The sequence below is a fragment of the Castor canadensis genome, chromosome 17 (genome assembly GCF_047511655.1).
Source record: "Castor canadensis chromosome 17, mCasCan1.hap1v2, whole genome shotgun sequence".
Lineage (NCBI taxonomy): Eukaryota > Metazoa > Chordata > Mammalia > Rodentia > Castoridae > Castor > Castor canadensis.
Window position 1 is genome coordinate 52,587,186 of NC_133402.1, and position 21,099 is coordinate 52,608,284.

General features: G+C 37.4%; 1 protein-coding gene across 6 annotated transcripts in view; it reads left to right on the plus strand.

Moving 5' to 3' along the window:
* Atp2c1 (ATPase secretory pathway Ca2+ transporting 1) overlaps positions 1 to 21,099 on the plus strand; it is a 130,750-nt gene that overhangs the window by 50,269 nt on the left and 59,382 nt on the right. For 4 of the 6 annotated variants that reach the window (XM_020154398.2, XM_020154410.2, XM_020154403.2 and 1 more), the window contains 3 exons: positions 15,332 to 15,442; positions 16,805 to 16,921; positions 19,287 to 19,376. In XM_020154398.2, coding sequence (XP_020009987.1) covers positions 15,332 to 15,442; positions 16,805 to 16,921; positions 19,287 to 19,376 — 318 coding nt within the window. Of the gene's footprint in view, positions 1 to 9,690; positions 9,762 to 15,331; positions 15,443 to 16,804; positions 16,922 to 19,286; positions 19,377 to 21,099 lie in introns of all 6 variants that reach the window. The other 2 variants (XM_074059119.1, XM_074059118.1) reach the window with 1 other exon arrangement.

A 21,099-nucleotide genomic window follows, 5' to 3' on the forward strand; every position in this document is an offset into this window, starting at 1 on the left:
TACATTCTTTTTCCGTTTGCTCATTGTTAGTGTATAGAAATGCTAATGATTTTTCTATGTTGATTTTATATCCTGCTACCTTGCTATAGCTATTGATGATGTCTAGAAGCTTCTGAGTAGAGTTTTTTGGGTCTTTAAGGTATAGGATCATGTCGTCTGCAAATAGGGATATTTTGACAGTTTCTTTACCTATTTGTATTCCTTTTATTCCTCCTTCTTGCCTAATTGCTCTGGCTAGGAATTCCAGTACTATGTTGAATAGGAGTGGGGATAGTGGGCATCCTTGTCTGGTTCCTGATTTTAGAGGGAATGGTTTCATTTTTTCTCCATTAAGTATAATGCTGGCTGTAGGTTTGTCATATATAGCTTTTATAATGTTGAGGAACTTTCCTTCTATTCCTAGTTTTCTTAGAGCTTTTATCATGAAATGATGTTGGTTCTTATCAAAGGCTTTTTCTGCATCTATTGAGATGATCAAGTGGTTTTTGTCTTTGCTTCTGTTAATGTGGTTCATTACGTTTATTGATTTTCGTATGTTGAACCACCCCTGCATCCCTGGGATGAAGCCTACATGGTCGTGGTGAATAATCTTTTTGATGTGTTGCTGAATTCGGTTTGCCATTATTTTGTTGAGGATTTTGGCGTCAGTGTTCATTAAGGAGATTGGCCTATATATAGTTCTCCTTTTTGGGGGTGTCTTTGCCTGGTTTTGGGATAAGTGTAATACTGGCTTCATAAAATGTGTTTGGCAGTTCTCCTTCCCTTTCTATTTCTTGGAACAGTTTCAGGAGGGTTGGTATCAGTTCTTCTTTAAAGGTCTGATAGAATTCAGCAGAGAATCCATCAGGTCCTGGACTTTTCTTTTTGTGGAGACTTTTGATTGCTGCTTCAATTTCATTTTGTGTTATAGGTCTGTTTGGGTGATTAATTTCCTCTTGGTTCAGTTTTGGATGATCATCTGTATCTTGAAATCTGTCCATTTCTTTTAGATTTTCAAATTTATTTCAGTATAGGTTCTCAAAGTAGTCTCTGATGATTTCCTGGACTTTCATGGTGTTTGTTGTTATCTCCTCTTTTGCATTCCTAATTCTACTAATTTGGGCTTTTTCTCTACTCATTTTAGTCAGGTTTGCCAGGGGTCTATCGATCTTGTTTATTTTTTCAAAGAACCAACTTTTTGTTTCATTAATTCTTTGTATGGTTTTTTTGGTTTCTATTTCGTTGATTTCAGCTCTTATTTTTATTATTTCTCTCCTTCTATTTGTTTTGGGATTTGCTTGTTCTTGTTTTTCTAGGAGTTTGAGATGTATCATTAGGTCATTGATTTGGGATCTTTCAGTCTTTTTAATATATGCACTCATGGCTATAAACTTTCCTCTCAAGACTGCCTTAGCTGTGTCCCATAGGTTCCGGTAGGTTGTGTTTTCATTTTCATTAACTTCCAGGAACTTTTTAATTTCCTCTTTTATTTCACCGATGATCCATTCTTCATTAAGTAATGAATTATTTAGTTTCCAGCTGTTTGCATGTTTTTTGTCCTTACTTTTGTTGTTGAGTTCTACTTTTACTGCATTGTGATCAGATAGTATGCACGGTATTATTTGTATTTTCTTATATTTGCTGAGACTTGCTTTGTGCCCTAGGATATGATCTATTTTGGAGAAGGTTCCATGGGCTGCTGAGAAGAAGGTATATTGTGTAGAGGTTGGATGAAATGTTCTGTAGTCATCTACTAGGTCCATTTGATCTATTGCATATTTTAGATCTTGGATTTCTTTATTGAGTTTTTGTTTGGATGACCTATCTATTGATGATAATGGGGTGTTAAAGTCTCCCACAACCACTGTGTTGGTGTTTATATATGCTTTTAGGTCTTTCAGGGTATGTTTGATGAAATTAGGTGCGTTGACATTGGGTGCGTACAGATTGATGATTATTATTTCCTTTTGGTCTCTTTCCCCTTTTATGAGTATGGAATGTCCTTCTTTATCTCATTTGATCAATGTAGGTTTGAAGTCTACTTTGTCAGAGATAAGTATTGCTACTCCTGCCTGTTTTCGGGGGCCATTGGCTTGGTAAATCTTCTTCCAGCCTTCATCCTAAGCATATGCTTATTTCTGTCAGTGAGATGAGTCTCTTGTAAGCAACAAATTGTTGGATCTTCTTTTTTAATCCATTTTGTCAAACGGTGTCTTTTGATGGGTGAATTAAGTCCATTAACATTAAGCGTTAGTACTGATAGGTATGTGGTGATTCCTGCCATTTAGTTATCTTAGTTGTTTGAAGGTTTGATTGTGTGTACCTAACTTGATGTTACTCTCTACTGTCTTGCTTTTTCTTATCCTGTGGTTTGGTGCTGCCTGCCTTTTCATGGTTAAGTTGGGTGTCACTTTCTGTGTGCAGAATCCCTTGCAGAATCTTTTGTAATGGTGGCTTTGTGGTCACATATTGTTTTAGTTTCTGCTTATCATGGAAGACTTTTATTGCTCTATCTATTTTGAATGATAGCTTTGCTGGGTAGAGTATCCTGGGGTTGAAGTTATTTTCATTCAGCGCCCGGAAGATCTCACCCCACGCTCTTCTTGCTTTTAATGTTTCTGTTGAGAAGTCTGCTGTGATTTTGATGGGTTTACCTTTGCATGTTACTTGTTTTTTCTCTCTTACAGCCTTCAATATTCTTTCCTTAGTTTCTGAACTTGTTGTTTTAATGATGATATGTCGTGGGGTAGTTCCATTTTGATCTGGTCTGTTTGGTGTCCTGGAGGCCTCTTGCATCTGTATGGGAATATCTTTCTCTAGATTTGGGAAATTTTCTGTTATTATTTTGTTGAATATATTACGCATTCCCTTCACTTGCACCTCTTCTCCTTCTTTGATGCCCATGATTCTCAAGTTTGTTCTTTTGATGGAGTCAGCGAGTTCTTGCATTTTCTTTTCACAGGTCTTGAGTTGTGTAATTAATAGTTCTTCGGTTTTTCCTTTAATTACCATTTCATCTTCAAGTTCTGAGATTCTGTCTTCTGTTTGTTCTATTCTGCTGGATTGGCCTTCCGTTTTGTTTTGCAGTTCTGTTTCGTTCTTTTTTCTGAGGTTTTCCAAATCCTGGCAGTTTTCCTCTTTAATGTTGTCTATTTTTGTCCTGAGTTCATTAATCCGTTTATTCATTGTGTTCTCTCTTTCACTTTGGTGTTTATACAGTGCTTCTATGGTTTCCTCTATTTCTTCTTTTGCTTTTTCAAATTCTCTATTTTTGTTGTCTTGGAATTTCTTGAGTGTCTCCTGTACATTTTGGTTGACCCTATCCAGTATCATCTCTATAAAATTCTCATTGAGTACTTGTAGTATGTGTTCTTTTAAATTATTCTTGTGGGCTTCATTGGGTCCTTTGGCATAGTTTATCTCCATTTTGTTGGAGTCTGGATCTCAGTATCTGTTCTCTTCATTCCCCTCTGGTTCCTGTACTAATTTTTTGCTGTGGGGAAACTGGTTTCCCTGTTTTTTCTGTCTTCCCGTCATTGTCTTTGGTGTTGTTACTATCCCTGTACTGTGTGCAATTAAGTATTTTCTAGCTTGTAATAATAACAATGGTAATATTTAGAATGGAAGGGTGAACTGAGATGGAAAGCAAGAAGTTAAAGAAAAGGGGAAAACAAATATATAGACAAGAGGGAGAAAGCAGAACAAGGTATCAGACAAGAAAGTTTCAAAGGTATAAACAGAGTGTTAGTGTACTAATCGACAGTAAGCTGAACAGACATTAGAGGGACAGAGGATTGAAAATCAAAGATAAAAAAATAAAAAATAAGTAAATGAAAGAAATATCTATATATAAAAATGAATTAAAATAAAATGAAAAGTAGAAAATTAAAAAAAAAATACCAAAAAAACCCCCCAAAAAACTTCCAAGTTTATATGCAATGCAGTTTCAGTCTTAATGATTTGGGTGTCCATCGAGTTGGTGCCTCAGATGTTGTTCTGTAGTTGTCTCATCAAAGGGGATGCATAAAGTAGAACAAAACTACACACACACACACACACACACACACACACACACAGCCCCACGAAGTGTCCCAAGTTCAAATGCAATACGTTTTCAGTAAGTTTTTCGGCTTGCAGGTTTAATTCGGTTGTTCTCTCATCAAAGGTAGGGAGAAAATGGAAAAAAAAAGAGTCTGGAGACAGTTGTGAGAGTGGTATCTGCAACTGTGGCTTGCCTGCCTGCTCCTCTCAGCCTGCTGTAGCTGGCAGCATTATTTATGCAGGTCTCTGGGGTGAGCTAGCACTCACCTGGTCCCACAGGCTTTGTTTGCTCAGAGTTCTCCTGTGCAGGAGCCTCTGTTACAGGCTTTCCCTTTTCCAAGCACTGGGAAAGGTGACAGTGCACCCCCAGTGTCAGGCCTGCGTGTTTATTTACAGTTCATGTGGGAGGTGGGTCTTCCCCCCTCTCCTGTGCAGTTTTCCTCCCACTGCCACTTTTACAAGCTTTCCTGCTCCTGCTTACTGGGTGGTGCTGCTGCTCCTGCCGGCTGCCATGTTTATTTACAGTTCACATGGGAAGTGGGTCTTCCCTCCTCTCCTGTGGAGTTTTTCTCCCTCTGCCACTCTCACAAGCTTCCCTGCTCCTGGTTGCTGGGTGCGCGTCCTGCTCCCACCAGAGGCTCTCCAGCCCGCCCGGCTTGTTTATTTACTGTCCCGGGAAGGGTTCCCTTACCCCAATCTTCAGCGCTCAGGGCGCCTCACCCTCTTTCCAGCGTGTCTTAATTGTTCTTATTGCTTATTACTCAGTTTCTCTTTTTTTTTTTCCCCCGGGTGGAAGTCAGTCTGTCCAGGGGGCTATGCTGCTCTGGCGCAGGCTTGTCTGTGGGAGAACCGCGGTACCGCGAAGCTCACCTGGTCCGCGTCTTCCCAGTGGGTGCCGGCCACTGGCGGCCCCGGGGGCCCTCCTCGTTTCTCCATTTAACGTGAAGTGGAGATTCTCTGCGCCGGCTGGAGGTGTGGAGGGGGTCAAAGTTATGCCTTTTCTCAGTGATTATGCCTGCAAAGTGTGTCTCCAGCGTCTCTCCAAGATTTCACTGTAGGAGGCTCGCTTTCTGCTTCCTACCTCTATCTGCCATCTTGGAATTCCGATCCTTTTTTTAAGATAAGAAATAAACTGTATTTGTCAAAGACAATAGAGAAGAACCAAGAAGAATTCTGTCCATTGGGGCAGAGGAATTGTCGGGAAGGGGCATATTTTAAATAGAAAATAAAAAAACATAATGGTAATAATGAAAGTCTAGATTTTTTTTACTGTTAGAGGAGGAAAAAGTTACAAATAAGGAAAGGCAAAAGGTGAAATGAACCCCTGAAGAGTTAGATTGGAATTGGGAGATTTTTAACATATGTACAGCTAGTTAAAAATAGACATGCATTCCTTAACTCTCTCTGTTATGAAGGCCTGGGATACTTGCAAATACTGTTTGTCAATAAAAGGAACCAAAGCCAGGAACCAAATCTCTCTCGAGAAATGGATAATCCCAGTGCAGGGACTGGGAAAATACAAATGTAAGCCTGGAACATCTTGTGTTCTTAGGATCCAGCCTATTCAAGGTTCCCCATGGTCCACAACTGGGACAATTGGAGCAACAACGATCGTTAAGAATTATATAACCCATAGATCTATGATATAAAAAGTGATTCTGTGTGTTTACAGAACCATATACAGAGAAACGAATAGGGAGAAAGGCATATTTTTTCATACTTAATGAATGTGTACATACGAGATCAGAAAAACCTCCATTGTAACCATCATAGTAATAAGAGGCAGTGAACAAAAGTACGATAGGGTACAAGATATTTTATATAGTCTCCCTACAAGAGATTTATTACTTACAAGATCCAAAGGAACTTGATAGTGGAAAATTTTTACAGGTACCACCTTTTTTTTTGATGAGACTGGGGTTTCATGTTAGGGCTTTGCACTTGTAAAGTAGGTGCTTTACCACGTGAGCCACACCTGTAGTCCATTTTGCTCTGGTTATTTTGGAGATGGGGGTCTTATGAACTGTTTGTCCATGCTGACCTCAAGCCTTGATTCTCCTGATCTCAGTCTCTCCAGTAGCTAGGAGACTGAGCCTCCAGTGCCTGGCTTCACAGATAACCACTTTAACCAGGTGACCAAAATTAGTATATCACATCTGTGTAGGAACAAGACACAACGAAACACTGAAAACTCTTAAGTAACATAGGATAGAGGGAAAAAGATGAGGAAGTGCAGTGAGAGGGTATTACAATGACTTAAGCACAATGCATATACAGGTAAAATACCAAGGCAAGAACCTCACCAAACAGTGAACAGACAGGCACCTAAACAACAAAGGAGAAGAATGAAAAACAGGTCATGCTGAGGAGAGGATACTAACAGAAGGGGGAGGGTAAAAGAAGGTGAATATCTTCTTTATAGAGGTTAATGTCCTCCCTGTACAAGAATGAATATAGTATATTTAAACCTGTTAAACTCACCATAAGAAAAGGACTAATGTAGAAGGGAGGAAAAATGTAGGGATGAATCAATTCAGAATATAATACATATATACAAGAAAATGTCATAATCAAACTCCTTATATAACTGTTATAGCTATCTTAAATAAAAATGTCTTTTTTCAAAAAGGAAAGGAAGGTAAAACCGGTCCTCTCTAGGGGTTGAAACCAGTGTGTGGTGGGGGAGGATATAAGGAAAGGGTGAAGGAGGATGAATGTGGTAGAAATATTATATACACATGTATGAAAATGTCATAATGAGACCCATTGAAGCTATTCTAAGAAGGGGGAATGGGGAACAAAGGAGGAGGGGTTGAATCTTAACGAAGATACATTATAAGTACTTTTGTAAATGTCACAATGTACTCCCAGTACAATGATAATATAATAAAAATTAAAAACCAAAAAACAAAATTAACATCACTATTAATGAGACAAATAACATTGTGTTAGTGTGCATGGGCTGCCCAAATAGCGCAAAGGCTGGGTTTCTTAAGTGGCAATTGGTTTTCTGGCTGGGCATGGTGGTGCACACCTGTAATCCTAGCTACTCTGGAGGAAGGGGGAAGAGGAGAACAGGAGGACTGAGATTTGAGGCCAATCCTGGCAAAAGTTCAAGAGACCCTCATCTCATCCAATAAAAAGCTGGGCTGTTACTCTGCTATTTAGAAAGCATGAATAGGATGGTGATCCAGGCTGGCTTGGGCATATACATGAGACTCTATCTCAGAAATAACCAAACCAAAAAGAACATGGCTCAAGTGGTAGAGCGCCTTCCTAGCAAGCACAAGGACGTCAGTTCAACCCCTAGTAGTATCTCCCTCCAAAAAAAGAAAGAAGTTTATTTTCTCACAGGTTAGCAGTAGAAGCTCCAAATCAAAGTGCTGCTGGGTTGACTTCTGGTGAGCCCCCTCTTGGCTGAAGACAGCAAGCCTTCTTGTTGTGTCTTCACATCGCCTTTCCTTTGTACTCTTGTGCTGTCTGTTCTTATAGGGATACCAGTTCTGTGGAATACAGACCCATCCAAAGACCCCTCTATCTAAGTACAATGACATTGGAAAATGCAGTCACATTGGAGGTTAAGCCTGAGAATCTTTCAGATTTAAGTCAACAAACAGTGGTTTGTGATCCTGGGTTGATTTAAAAAAAAAAAAATCAGGACCCAAAAAAGATCCCCTTCACTGATTATTTGACATAGCTCTTAAGTATCTATAGTTTAAAGAAAATGCCTCTCCTTTTCCTTATAATTTACTTGTTGACAAAAATCAGGTTGATTTTTTTGTAGAATTAGCCACAGCTTGCATTTTGCAAGTAGTTTGCTGTGTTTCTCTATCTTATGTACTTATAAATTGATGCAGATAGGTCCAGAGCATTGGCTGAACATTATCATTTGGAGAGATTAAAAGAAAAGTCAGACTCCATCCCTGAAATTCACCCATATTCAGGACCTACCATCCTTGTGGATTCTGACCATAGGAATTAAAAAATCTCCATAGGTGATTTTTAATGTGCAGTTTATAGACTTGTTACCACAAGTCTGGCGGTTTGATATGACTCAGCTTTAACTGTTTTGGATGGAGTAACTCATAGTGCCTGTACTCTTAATAAGCATGCCACTCCCAGCTGATTCTGAAACCCAACATAGTTTGAGAGTTGCCACATTGCATCTTGCTCTTTAGATGATAAGGCTGAATTTTTGCATTGGTAATTTTGGCAGATATAGTTGGTGGATAATTTAGTAGCTTGCTTGCTGTAGTAGGCATTTTATGCATGTTCTGAATGTTATGATATCTGTGTGGTCTTAGACTTGTTACTTCAATTTGGACTCTTGTGTGTAGCATGGAGTTAAGCCTCCTTGGGGACTGCATCATTTCATAAGAACATGTTGACTGTCTTTACCTTCCCATGGCAACATTTCTTCACTGGTACTGCTGAACAGTGATCCTGATCTCATGAGACTTGCCAATTTCTGTTAAGTCCCTTGCCAGCAGTCTGGTCCTTGAAGGGCTTCTGCTGAGACAGATTGACTTCCTACTTGCATGGCCGCTACCTTTGCCAATAAAATAGTGTTTGCTTATTGGAATCTTTTTTTTTTTGGCAGTACTCATGTTTGAACTCAGGCTTCACACTTGCTAGGCTGGCACTCTACCACTTTAAACACTCCAGCTAGCCCTGTTTTGTGTTGGGTGTTTTTGAGACAGGGTCTCGTGAACTATTTGCACCAGCTGGCTTTGAATGACAATCCTCCTGATCTGTGCCTCCCTAGTAAAATAGGGTTATAAGCATGAGGCACTGGTGCCTGGCCCAATTAGAATCTTTAATCTCAGCACATTGAAAGGTAAAATACATGGTCTTGCCTGAGTCTTTCAGAAAATGTACATAATTCATAGATGACAAAATAAATTATTTTTTCTGATCAAATCTGTCATCCTTGTACTTTCAGAGAAAGATGACTTAAGAGACACAGGCATGCTTTTTTTTTTCCCCCTGCACAGCTGTCCACAGAAAAATCTTACTATCCTTTTTTTCCAAATATTAATTTTGAATGCTAGTATGCTACTAAAAACTTTGCAGAGGATACCAAGATGATAAAAACCAGGTCATACCCTTCTGAAAATTAATAGAGTGGTGATAAGGCAAATGTATGAATGTTGTATCATTGTTATCGTAGGGCAAGGGAACTAGTATTTACACACCCGACATACCCTAGACACTGTGATACGCGCTTTTATAAATAGTATATTTTTCTGTTCCTATTGAAATAAAAATAGGTGTTGCTCCACTTTTCAGCTGAGGAAAAGGACTCAGAAGAAAAGTAACTTGTTCTGGGTCACACAGCTGGTGAAACATAGCATTGGGATTGAGTCAAATTTGACCTTGACTTTAGCAGTCAGTGGTTAGTCAGTTGCTCTCAAGGTGTGGTTTCTGGGCCAGAAGCATCAACATCACCTAAAATTTGTTAGATATGTGTATTTAAGGGCTTATCCTTGACCTGCTGGTTCAGAAACTCTGAGGATGAGGTGTAATAACCTGTGTTTTAAAAAGCTGTCCAGGTTATTCTGATGCTCACTAATAAATCTTGAGAACCATTGTACTGAAGAATTTCACTGTTCCCCTCTCATTAAATCTATAAAACCTTTTGTTTAAATATTAACTTTATTTTATTGCCAGGTGTGGTGGTACATGCCTACAATCCCAGCACTGGAGAGGATTGCTAGTCCAAGGCTGGCCTGGGCTACATGGTGAGACCCCCACCCCCGGGTCTAAGGCTTTTGCTGAAGCCTTAGCATACAATACATAAAAGCAGAGCTGTTATATTTGAAGTTGGGGTAAAGCCTGGTGCCTTGTTGTCTCTCCAGTTCTGAAGGAGGGGGGGCTTGCTTTGATACCTGCTCTACTGTACCATTATCCTACCCTGTAGAGTACGCTGCAGTGTGGATGTAAGTGGATTTAGAACTGGCTGCTGTGTTTCAACCTGAAGATCAATTCAAGAAGCATGAAGTCATTTGGATGTCTTTGGGACTAAAACTTACTTCTTTGAATTTTAGTGTCATGGCCCTTTCTATAAATACGGCTTGCAGATAGGTGCCCAAAGTGCCACACCTCAAGTCCCAACTGCTTCTTAAATTGAGTAGGTCTGCTTGATTTCTGTAAATCACTGAGCCTGCAGTTCTTGGTTTGTCATCAGTATTGTCTTGTTAGTACTGCAGTGTCACTTTTTTTGTTTTTTTCTGCCCATAATATTCTTCACAATTTTAAAATGGAATTGTATGGTTTGACTCCTAGAGTTCCCAGGGCAATTCTGCCTTCCCATGCCGTAACTGCTAGTTAACAGATTGTGGAATCAGGAGAGGTGCATGGTTCTTTCAAACTCAGGAATTTTGTTTTTGGGGCGTGTGTGTGTGTAGTTGAGTCCAGGCAGGGCCTCATGCATGAAGCACTTTGCCACTGACCTACACTTTTCTCAGGATATTTTTAATGCCAGGTAGGAGATACACTTCTGAAAGCTGAGACCATAGACAATAATGGACTTTACACAACATGTGAAAGACAGACGTTTTACTTTCACCTAGACTTGGTCTTTCTTATATTTTGTAATTCTCAAAATCGAAGCATAGCTAAGTCATTCAAAGGCCTATTTTTAAGATGAAATAACTTTTCTCATTTAACTGGGGAAGATTAAATGTTTGCTTTATAACTTAATAATAATATGCAGCAGCTGCCAACCTTTTTCCACAGCAGCTGCACCTTTTAACAGGCCCACCAGCAGTGTGGGAAGGTTCTAATCTCTGCATTTTCTCTAGCACTTTGTTTTTAGTTGTCTTTTGACTTAGCCTTTCTAGTGAATATCAAAGTGGTGTCTGATTTGCATTGTCCCATCTCTCATCTGTAGTATTAGTTTTTCCTTTTATTAGATAATTCTAGTGAACATATGTACTGTGAACTCCCATCTTAAAAATAAAAACAAAACTTTAAAAAATTAATTTGGGATTTAAAAACAAGTTTTAAATTTTGTTTCTTACAGAAAGGTTGCTGCAAAATACAGAGACCTCTTTAGCAATTACTTATTTTTTCTTAAAATGAAGAGATGGATGTGATCCAAGGAATTGCAGCTGTAGATGGTTACATCAGGAGCATCTCCAAATTATGTTTAGGAAATAGAGCAACAAAATGCAAAGTTAAAATTTCTGGGCAAATAATTCTTTTACCAACTTGAGTACTACCACCCTCTCTCCTTTAGTGGAAAAGCATGACCTATTACTGCAAATCATTTATTTGACTTCAATAAACACCTTAGAGCATAGTTTTGAATAATGTGTTTGCCTGCAGTATTTAGGAGGTGGAGTGAGACAAACACCCACAGAAAATAGTACAAAACCTGACAACAAAATCCCTCAACTGAGGGCAAAGGTTTTCTAAAATGTACTTGGACTGGAAAGGCTACAAGATTATAAAGAATTAAATAAAACTGTATGTCTTAAGACTCAGTTTTTGTTAATATGTAGGATGACCAAATAATCTTTACCTCTGTGGCTAGCCCCTGTTTCTGTATTTATTTAGACAAAGTCAACACAACTCTATATTAACAACTATGGATATACTAGTTTATCCTTTAAGATCTACCTGCCCTACTTGGCTGGAACCAGTAAACCAAGGTTTTCCATGAAGGCTAAGTTTACTGCAGCTGTGCAGGGATAAGAAGTTTATCACACACTCACACTTAGTCACACCAAGTCTGTCAGCCCTTAGGAATTAACTTCCAACTCTTATGTATTTTATGACTCTTTGTCTTGTATTTGCTCTTTTCCTGTGTTCTTATTTTGTAAAGCAAGGTAAGCATTCAACCCATTTGCCCCTGGTCCTGGTTATCCAGGAGTATTAGTTGTATCAATGAAATGAGACTAAAAACACTGAACAAGTGCTCATGATGGGGATTACTGAGTAGAACAAGGATACAAAAACATAGATGTGCATATTTTACTAGAAATCTCAAGGATCCAATAACTACTTGTTAGATCTGAACTTTCTGCCCATCAGTGTAAAAGCAAGACCAGTATTTTTGTACTTTTGTACCTGAGTCTTCAAAATGAGTGAAAAATCTGTGAGTGTGAGAGTGAATCTAGTTGAAAACACGATAGAACAAGTTTACACTGACAGTTAAATTCATGTTAGAAGAAAACCAACTTTTAACATTTTATCTTTATAACTTTTTAAAACATGACAGCTTCTTTGGGGAAATGTGAGGGCTGAGAAGACAGGGCCTGGGAAAAATTACCGTGACTACATCTGGAGTGATAGGCCACAGAGGACAGCTACTGAGGTTCAACACACCTGTTCACAGCCTATGCAAAGTTGCTGTAGATCCAGGTCATAAATCCTCCAGCTCATCATGAAACAAGTCCCATTCTTAAGAGACCCACAGGTTATCTTCACCTGCAGACAGGTTATCTTCACCTGTAAACAACAGCTGTGGCTCAAAGATAACAACCTCTTCTTCATTGTTGTCACAGGGCTACTGTTCTCTTTCCTCAGTGAGCTCCCAGAAATGGTTCCTTCTTTGAGAAAGTAACCTGCTTGATGGAGGAACCTGCTTAATGGTCCTATTTTTCATCCTAGTGGCTTCTCTGTGTAGCTGTCAGGGTAAAAGGCTTATAAAAACAATTCCCTCCATGTCCTTCATCAAAATCCGTACATGGCTTGTTGCTCATTACCTCCTGGATTTCAAAAGAAGTTTGTACTGCTTTCTACTTCACTCTGCATACACTTGGAATGACAAAGTTAAATGTGACCTGGTATTCTGGGCAGGCTTTATGAGTCTCCTTTAGTATTCCTCTACTTGTGAACACACCTGAGATGGTAGGTATGGTTATAGCCAGAGAACATCTCAAACAACCCTTAATATATGCCCCCGTAGTGTCCTATCCTATATCAAATGAAGTAACCTCATTTCCTTCTGTTTTAGGCCCATGGAATGCTCCTAAAGGGTTTTGTGTAAAGTGTGTTCAAATGTAGACCCCATATATGTACCACTTGCCAACCCACTTGTGTGGGTTGCAGAATTAGCAAATCTCAGTAAGCTTTTTTCAGTTTTCATGCTGAGGACCAAACCCAGGATTTTGCATGTGCTAAATAGCCACTCTTACCAGTGAACTATACCCCCAGCCAATTATCTTGATGATAATAGTACATTTTAATAAAAAAGTTATTACAAATCTAATACCTTAATTAGTAATTTAGTGTTGTATTGATGTACTTGAGCTAATAATACTATTGCGTATGTAACATATAAATACCCAATAATTCTTAGGAGAAAAATAGATATCAGATGACCTCTTAGTATGGATAAATCAAATGCTTATGTTAGTGGGTTTAATCCCAATTAACCTCGAAGGCACTGTTATCTCTAATTTATATAAAATGCATGAACTGAGGTTAAGGAATCAAAAATAAAAGGCTTTGGTCATTCTTGGCTTGTCTTTCTAAGATGACCCACCTGAGGGTAGTCATTTTCATCTTACAGATAGCACTCCTTCTGTCTATTAAAAGTGTATTTCTTTCCTAGTAAACTTTGTTATCACTTTCAGTGCAAGAAAAGAAAGAAAAGGCTTTATTAATCTCATTGTTACTACAGATCTTTCTTTATTTTATGATCTTACCGGGTAAAATATCAAGTGATTTAGTTCTCATTGTTTTAAGTCATTGTACATTTTCTCCAGTATTTAACTTAGAAAATGGTTTCTGTGTCCTAGTTTGTTTCATGATTTTAAATAAGCGCATGAGCTCTGAAACATGACTTTTATGAAATTTCAGTCTTTTTCTGTCTAAATTTTTAATTACATAAAAAGTACTATGCTATAAAATAATTTTAAGACTTTGAATGAAAGACATATTTACAATTTTCTCGGAGTTTTTGGTCACTATTACCTTTTTACTAAAAGTGGAAAAATACTATTGCTCTTTGCTTTAAGATATTTAAACATTCAAAAGCGAGTAGGAGGGTGTACACTATTCAAAAACTGTGTACACATGTATGTAAATGTAAAAATGATACCTTTTGAAACTATTTCAGAAATGGGGAGGGGGATAAAGGAGAGTGGTGGAGAGGGTGAATTCAAGTATGATATATTTGATACATTGTAAGAACTTTTGTAAATGCCACAATGTTTCCCCACCCAGCACAATAATTAATAAATAAATAAATGAGATTAGAAAGCATGTATTCAATTCCAAAATTTGATGACACTGAGGAAATACTTTTTTTTTTTTGCAGTAGATTGAAAGGTTCTTTATGCATACAGACCTCTGTCCCAACACTAATAGTAATACAATCTTAATTCATTCTTTTAAAATTGCATTCATTGTCTTAAACAAATGTTACTTACAATTTCCTAGGAAAGTATTTATGATAAAGATGTTGATCATTCCAGTTTGAAAACATTTCATTTGGAAGCTTAAAAACTTATGTCTTGGCAGTAAGATCATTTTAGTTTCAGTATTATTTTAATCAAGTGGATGTGTGACAACAGATTTTTTTTCCCTCCTGAATGTTTTAGTAGTTCTTTTCTTGTACTCATTCTAAACTTTTTTTCTGTAAGGAATTTGAGTTTAGAACCAAAGACATCTGGATTGGAGATTTATTTAAAAAATTATGTTAAACATTTATCTGTAGACATTTATTTATAAAACTGCCTCAATTAGGTATCATGGTTACTGCCTTTTCTGTGACTTACTGTGTGTGTTTTTAGCCTGCTCACTAACCTGTGCCTCTCTGCTTGTCTGGTTTCTCACTTCTTATTAGCCTTCTGGTTTTTGAGAATAGCCTTTTAAGTCTGATTTGCTGTCTTGGTGCTTTGGAAGAGTAGTCACGTGTCTTCTGGGAGAAAAGAAATGAGCTGATTATGTGGGGAGAGTAGTTGACATGGAGAAAGCTTAGCGGTTCCTTGTTCCATGTGTTAAACAGAATGAGTTTAGAGGATTATGATTACGTGCAGAATCGTTATGATAGACGGGATACTTGTTTTTTTTGTTGTTATGTTGGTGGAAAAATAGCGTTTTTTAAAAAGTATGTGAAGATTCTACATTCTAGATGGTATTAGTGGCTTTATTTTTGAAGTACACTTTCAAGAAAAATAGCATCTGGTTAGTATAAAGTTATCTTATTAGGACTAGATACTCATTATTAGTCTGGAAATATTTTTCCAACTGTACAAAGTGAATTGCTGTGAATATTTGGATTTTCATTTACTGCTATTCTGGACTGCATTGTATTTGTTTGTTATATTTAGATTTTTCCTTTGGTTTTATTTCCTAGGTTGCACGTTTTCAAAAACTACCTAATGGTGAAAATGAGACAATGATTCCTGTATTGACATCAAAGAAAGCAAGTGAATTACCAGTCAGTGAAGTTGCAGGCATTCTCCAAGTAAGTGGTTGGTGGGGAAGAAGGGAGCAGAGAGTGTAAAATCACTTAGACTCTGTAAGTCAGGGCCATCCAGGAGAATTCCTGTCAGTGATGGAAATTCTGTTCTGTGCTATCCGAAATGTAGTCCTAAGTTAAAACATGGTATTATGACTTGAAATGTGTGTAATGTGCTGGAGAAAGTGAATTTAATTATAATTCATTTAGATAGCTGCATGTGGACGCTACCTGATTAGATAGTACAGCTCTAGCTTATTAGCATGACCAGGAATTATTATTTCTGGGTAAGCATTAGTGCATTGGGAAGATAATCAATTTAATTAGTAACATAAGTAGTATTAGGAGTTTATCTTTTTTTTTAAAACAAGGATTTTCCAAGGTAAAGTAAAAGCTCACTGTAAGTTCAGAGCTTCAAATACATTTTAATTATGTAATTTTCTCTCTTTTTAGTTTTAAAAAGTACAGTCTATTCAAACTTGAAGAAAAGAGTATTTTTACTTTTTTCTTTCAGACATTCACATATTTTTAAATGCTATCCATTTTTTGAGTTTGTGTATTTATATTTGGTTTTAAAACTGCTTGTTTTAAATATGTTTAAGTTTTAAAAGATGTGTTTATTGAACTCAATTATAAAGCCACTGGCTACGGAAGCTAGCTATTTGGGGGAATGCAGGTAATTTCATTTTTCTTTTTATAATAGTTAAAATAGAAAATCATGAGACAGTAATTGAAGGCTTTAGATGGTATATCACAAGAACAAGTTCATCTTAACTGCATTACTTTGAGTAAGTTAGAAATAGTTATATAATCCAGGAACTAAAAATTTACTAACCTCAGGGTTTTTAATATAGGCTCAAAGAACAAGTATGGCATTTATGTCCCACTGAATATTCTTTTGGAAAAACTAATTTTGGAAAACAACAATAATAAACCAAAGCTAATTAAAATATAGTGGTATTTTACTTACTCTTAGTATTGTGGCTGGTTTGTATTATTTTCCCCATAGAAAAACCTAAGTTTTGATAAACACTATCCTGTTGCTTATATTTAAAAACAAATCAATTTTATTAAGTTATAATTTACATAAAAGTGAATTGTATACATTTTGCATTTTGACAAGTGTAACCACCAGTATAATGAAGACATAAGACCATTTTTATCACTCCAAAAAGCTTCCTCATGTCCTATTGTATTTGTCAGTGGATGGCAGTTGCTGCTGTCATCCAACCACCAATAACCTTTCTGTCACTATTAGAACAGTTTTCAATGCTGTAAAGAAATGTGATCATATGCTGTGTACTCCTGTTTTTCTTCTTTTGTTCTGTGCTAACATTTTCAGTAACTTCTATATGTAAAATCTAATAGGCTGATCTTCAGAACGGTCTAAACAAATGTGAAGTTAGTCATAGGCGGGCCTTCCATGGCTGGAATGAGTTTGACATCAGTGAAGATGAGCCATTGTGGAAGAAGTATATTTCTCAGGTAAGATACTTCTGCTTCCTTCTCCACTGTGAGACCTCCATGGACTTTTACGCAGTTGCTTACTTTCATGAGGTTATTTATGTACGAAGGAAATAATTTTTGATAGTATTTTTCACCTAAAGGATTCCATTTGTTAGGGTTTACTATTATGTGAGAACTCCTGTAATTTTTAGTTTGTAACTCTTAAAGGGCAGTATTTTTTGTATAGTTCTGTGACACACAGGTGATAATATTAACAGTTGTTTTCTTTGTAGATACTGAGCTTACACTTTTTATTTTAATTAATTAATTTTGGTATGGGGTTTGAACTCAGGGCCTCAACATTTGCTAAGCAGGTGCTGTACCACTTGAGCCACTCCACCAGCCCTGTCTTGTCAGGGGTTTTTCCGAGATGGGGTTTTGTACACATTTGCCTGGGGCTGGCTGTGAACTTCAGGCCTCCTGATTTCTGCCTCCTGAGTTAATATGTTCTTTTTAGTAAAGAAAATTTCTGTGCTGTCTAACCTTCAGGTTCTTTTTTTTTTAACAAAAACTTCTGTTTAACTTTAAGGGCTTTGCATCCTAATGAGCCCAGTTATACCAATCTTCACTTTGCACATGAGTTTGTCTAAACTAGCAAAGCTGAAGTTTTAGGGATTAAAAGAATCGTGTATGTGTCTTGTTTTATGGAACATTTTTTGCTATGCATTATTATATCCTCACATTTACCACATGTCCTCCTTACCCAAAACTTCACAAAGTATTAACGTAGTTTACTCTGGTTTTGTAAACTGTAACTTGATTTATCACTAGGCAATATGATTTAATGTTTTTCTTTCTTGATCCTGTCCAATGCTAGAGTGCCTGCCTCTTGAGATTTCTGTAAGAATTAAATAGCTCTTATAGTGTAGTTAAGCAGAAGCTTAATGTTGGCTGTTCATCATAAAGCAACAGGTGACACTTTACCCTTCTCAGAGAGCACCAAGTTTGCTGTGTGAGCATCTTTCTGATGTTTCCCACCTATCAGGCATGCTTGATGAGTGCATGGACAGTTCTTTTAGGGGCTCCGCCTTCAAGGTGTGACGGTTAAGAGCCGACGTTTGACAAGGACTTTATGTTATGCACAATGCTTAATACACATTCTTACTCACTACATACTCCTTGATACAAGGTTCCATTTGACTCATGAAGAATCTGGGGCTTACAACAGTTATGTTGCCACCCAGGTGATAGGAGCATGAATCACACCTGGGTACTCTAAGTCATTCGGGTTGCAGTTTTATTTTGCTAAAGCAGTGAGTTGTCTTTCAATCCTTTACACACTAGGGTCCCTTGAAGAATGTTTAAAAGATGGTGAAGCCTGCACCCAGTGCCCAGAGATTCTGATTCAATTGGTCTGGTGAACCTGGGCATTGGTATTAGTTCTGAGTTTTTGTTTTTCACATGATTCTGCTGTGAATCAGAATGAGAACCACTGGGCCAGGGAATGGGGGAATAAAGAGGACAGGAGGCACTTAAACTTGGAGGTATGATGCCCGTGGCCAGGGCGCTCTAGGATGTTCAGCTGCAAGAATTTGGGATGCTTCTGGTTGTTGTCATTTAAATGCTGCCTGATTGGGCTGGTGGTATGGTCCTTTTTCTGTGGATATTATTTTCTTTGCCAGGTAGAGACCAGGAAAACCAGCCTCAGGACAATCTTCAGTTTCTTCTTTGGAAAAGATCTTAGTGTCTGTTCCTTGCTGTCTCTGGGGGTTATTCTGTTAGTGTGTGAATCAACCAAAAGTATAATCAACATTATTTTTCTTACTTGAGGAATGTTTGAATCCTATAATTTAGGTGCACTGACTCATGTTTAACCTGAATTTTTAGCTTAAAAACCATCTCTGCTCTTTCTAGCCCCAGAAGAAATTCAGAACAATTATATTAAATTAATATACTGCTACAAGATGGGTATAGTGGCCCACACCTGTAATTTTAGCACTGGGGAAGCTGAGGCAGGAGGATCTCAAGTTTCCGGACAGCCTGGGTTGAATAGTAAGATCTTGTTTCAGATAATAAACAAAAAACACAAAGTTAATATACTGCTTCAAATGCATATATCCTATAGAGAATTGGCAAGTTCTTTGTAGAAAATATTGATATCTAAATTTCTTTTTGTGAAAAGGAACTGTTACAATTTTAAACCTAGTAGACCATAGACCTTCCATTCCATTTCTTTCCTGTTTTTTTGGTTACTTGAAAAGGTAATATAAAATAAACCAAATGTATACCCTCATAATTTTCTATTTATGGCCCTGTGGGTTTTTTTTTTAAATGCCTTTGTTGAAGTAGAACTGAATTTTCGTTCGTAAAAAGGTGTTGAATTGATGTTTGTTTTTACTTTCAGTTTAAAAACCCGCTTATTATGCTGCTCCTGGCTTCTGCAGTCATCAGTGTTTTAATGCATCAGTTTGATGATGCCGTCAGTATCACTGTGGTAAGAGAAAGTAGATAAATATATTCTAATCTGTTTATTAATTGTGTAAATTGGAATTGGTTTTTACTTTGGAAAATGAGTTTAGAAATGCTTTCAGGTTTTTTTGGTTAATATCCCAAATCTACTTTTAGTTGTAGTAACCTTTTGTAAACTTTATTTTTTTGGTGGGACTGCAGTTTGAAATAAGGGCTTTACATTTGCAAAACAGGTGCTCTGTTGCTCGAGCCACAACTCCAGTCCATTTTGCTCTGGTTATTTTGGAAATGGGTCTTGTGAATTGTTTCCTCAGGCTGGCCTCTAACCTTGATCCTTCTGATCTCAGCCACCAAAATAGCTAGGATTACAGGTATGAGCCACTAGAGCCTGGCTTGTTTGGTTTTTCAGCTAGAGGTCTCACTTTGTTGCCAAGGGTGATCTTGAACTCCTGAGCTCAAATAATCATCCCACCTCTGCCTCCCCAGTAGCTGGGACTGCAGGCATGTCTACTGCACCTAGCAATTGTAATTATCTTGAGTAACATTCAAAGGCAGTGGTGCCAACCATGAAAATGATTTAACAATCTGATAATATCACAGATATGAAATGCAATGATTTTTTTAAGTTTAATTTAAATTTTCCTTTGCTTTCCAATTGATTTGACTAATTATGAACTAAAACCTGACCTATAAAATTAAAAATATTCTTAACATTGTGTTTACTATGTATAATTTTATTCTTTTGATGGAATGTTTTTTCTTGTTCCATGTTTGCTTGTAGCAAAAAAACTTACAGCAAGTATAGCCATTCATTAAAGCTAGTATATTTTGCTGAAGAACACAACACATACTAATGTGGAGCTGCAGTTTTTGAACTATTGGTTGTGTATACCCAGGAGTCCGTGAATGTATACAAGGCCAAAACTATTTTAATAATACTGAGTCATTATTTTCTTTATACTTAGGGTTTTGTATCAATGGCACGAAAGTAATGGTGTTTAAAACTGGTAGAGCCTTAGCACAAATCAAAGTAATGGTTGCAAATTGTATTAATAGTCATTGTTTTCATTCATTGTTTCAGAATGTTTTAGTTGCTGGGTATGATGGCATACACTAGTAAGCCCAGCTACTTGGGAGGTGAAAGCAGGAGGATGGCAAGTTTGAGGCCAGTCTAGGCAATGTAGTGAAACCCAGTCTTACACACACAAAAAAGTTCTTGATAGAGCAGTCAGAATTAGTTTTATTAATCTTGACCCTTGAGTGCATGCCTTTTTAATAATCTCTGAGGAAATGAAAAGCGTGTGTAAAACACATTTGTATCTTGAGGGTGATTGTTGTGAGGTGAACTGTCCTTTTATTCGAAAGAATAATGCTGCTAATGATAAAATTCAGGCTTTTAAGCAATAATTAGAGTTCTGATAAATTTATAAATAACCGCCATGAACTCTTGAAAGCTTCCCAGTGTTTATTCTAATGAGATCAGTAGTGAGTTCAATAGATGTGATTTTTAAAATTTTTTAGCTTATGAAATGTGTCAGCATTTAGAAAATTTGAATGATCAAGTGAACCAGTGTTTTGTAAATGATCAGTGTATGTCAGTGGTAAAAGATAAATTCAAAACCAGGCCCTGGGAGCTCATGCCTATAATCCTAGCTTCTTGAGGGGCTGAAATGAGGAGGATCAGGGTCCCAGGTTAGCCCAGGCAAATAGTTCACAAGACCCACCTCCAAAAAAACCAGACCAAAGGA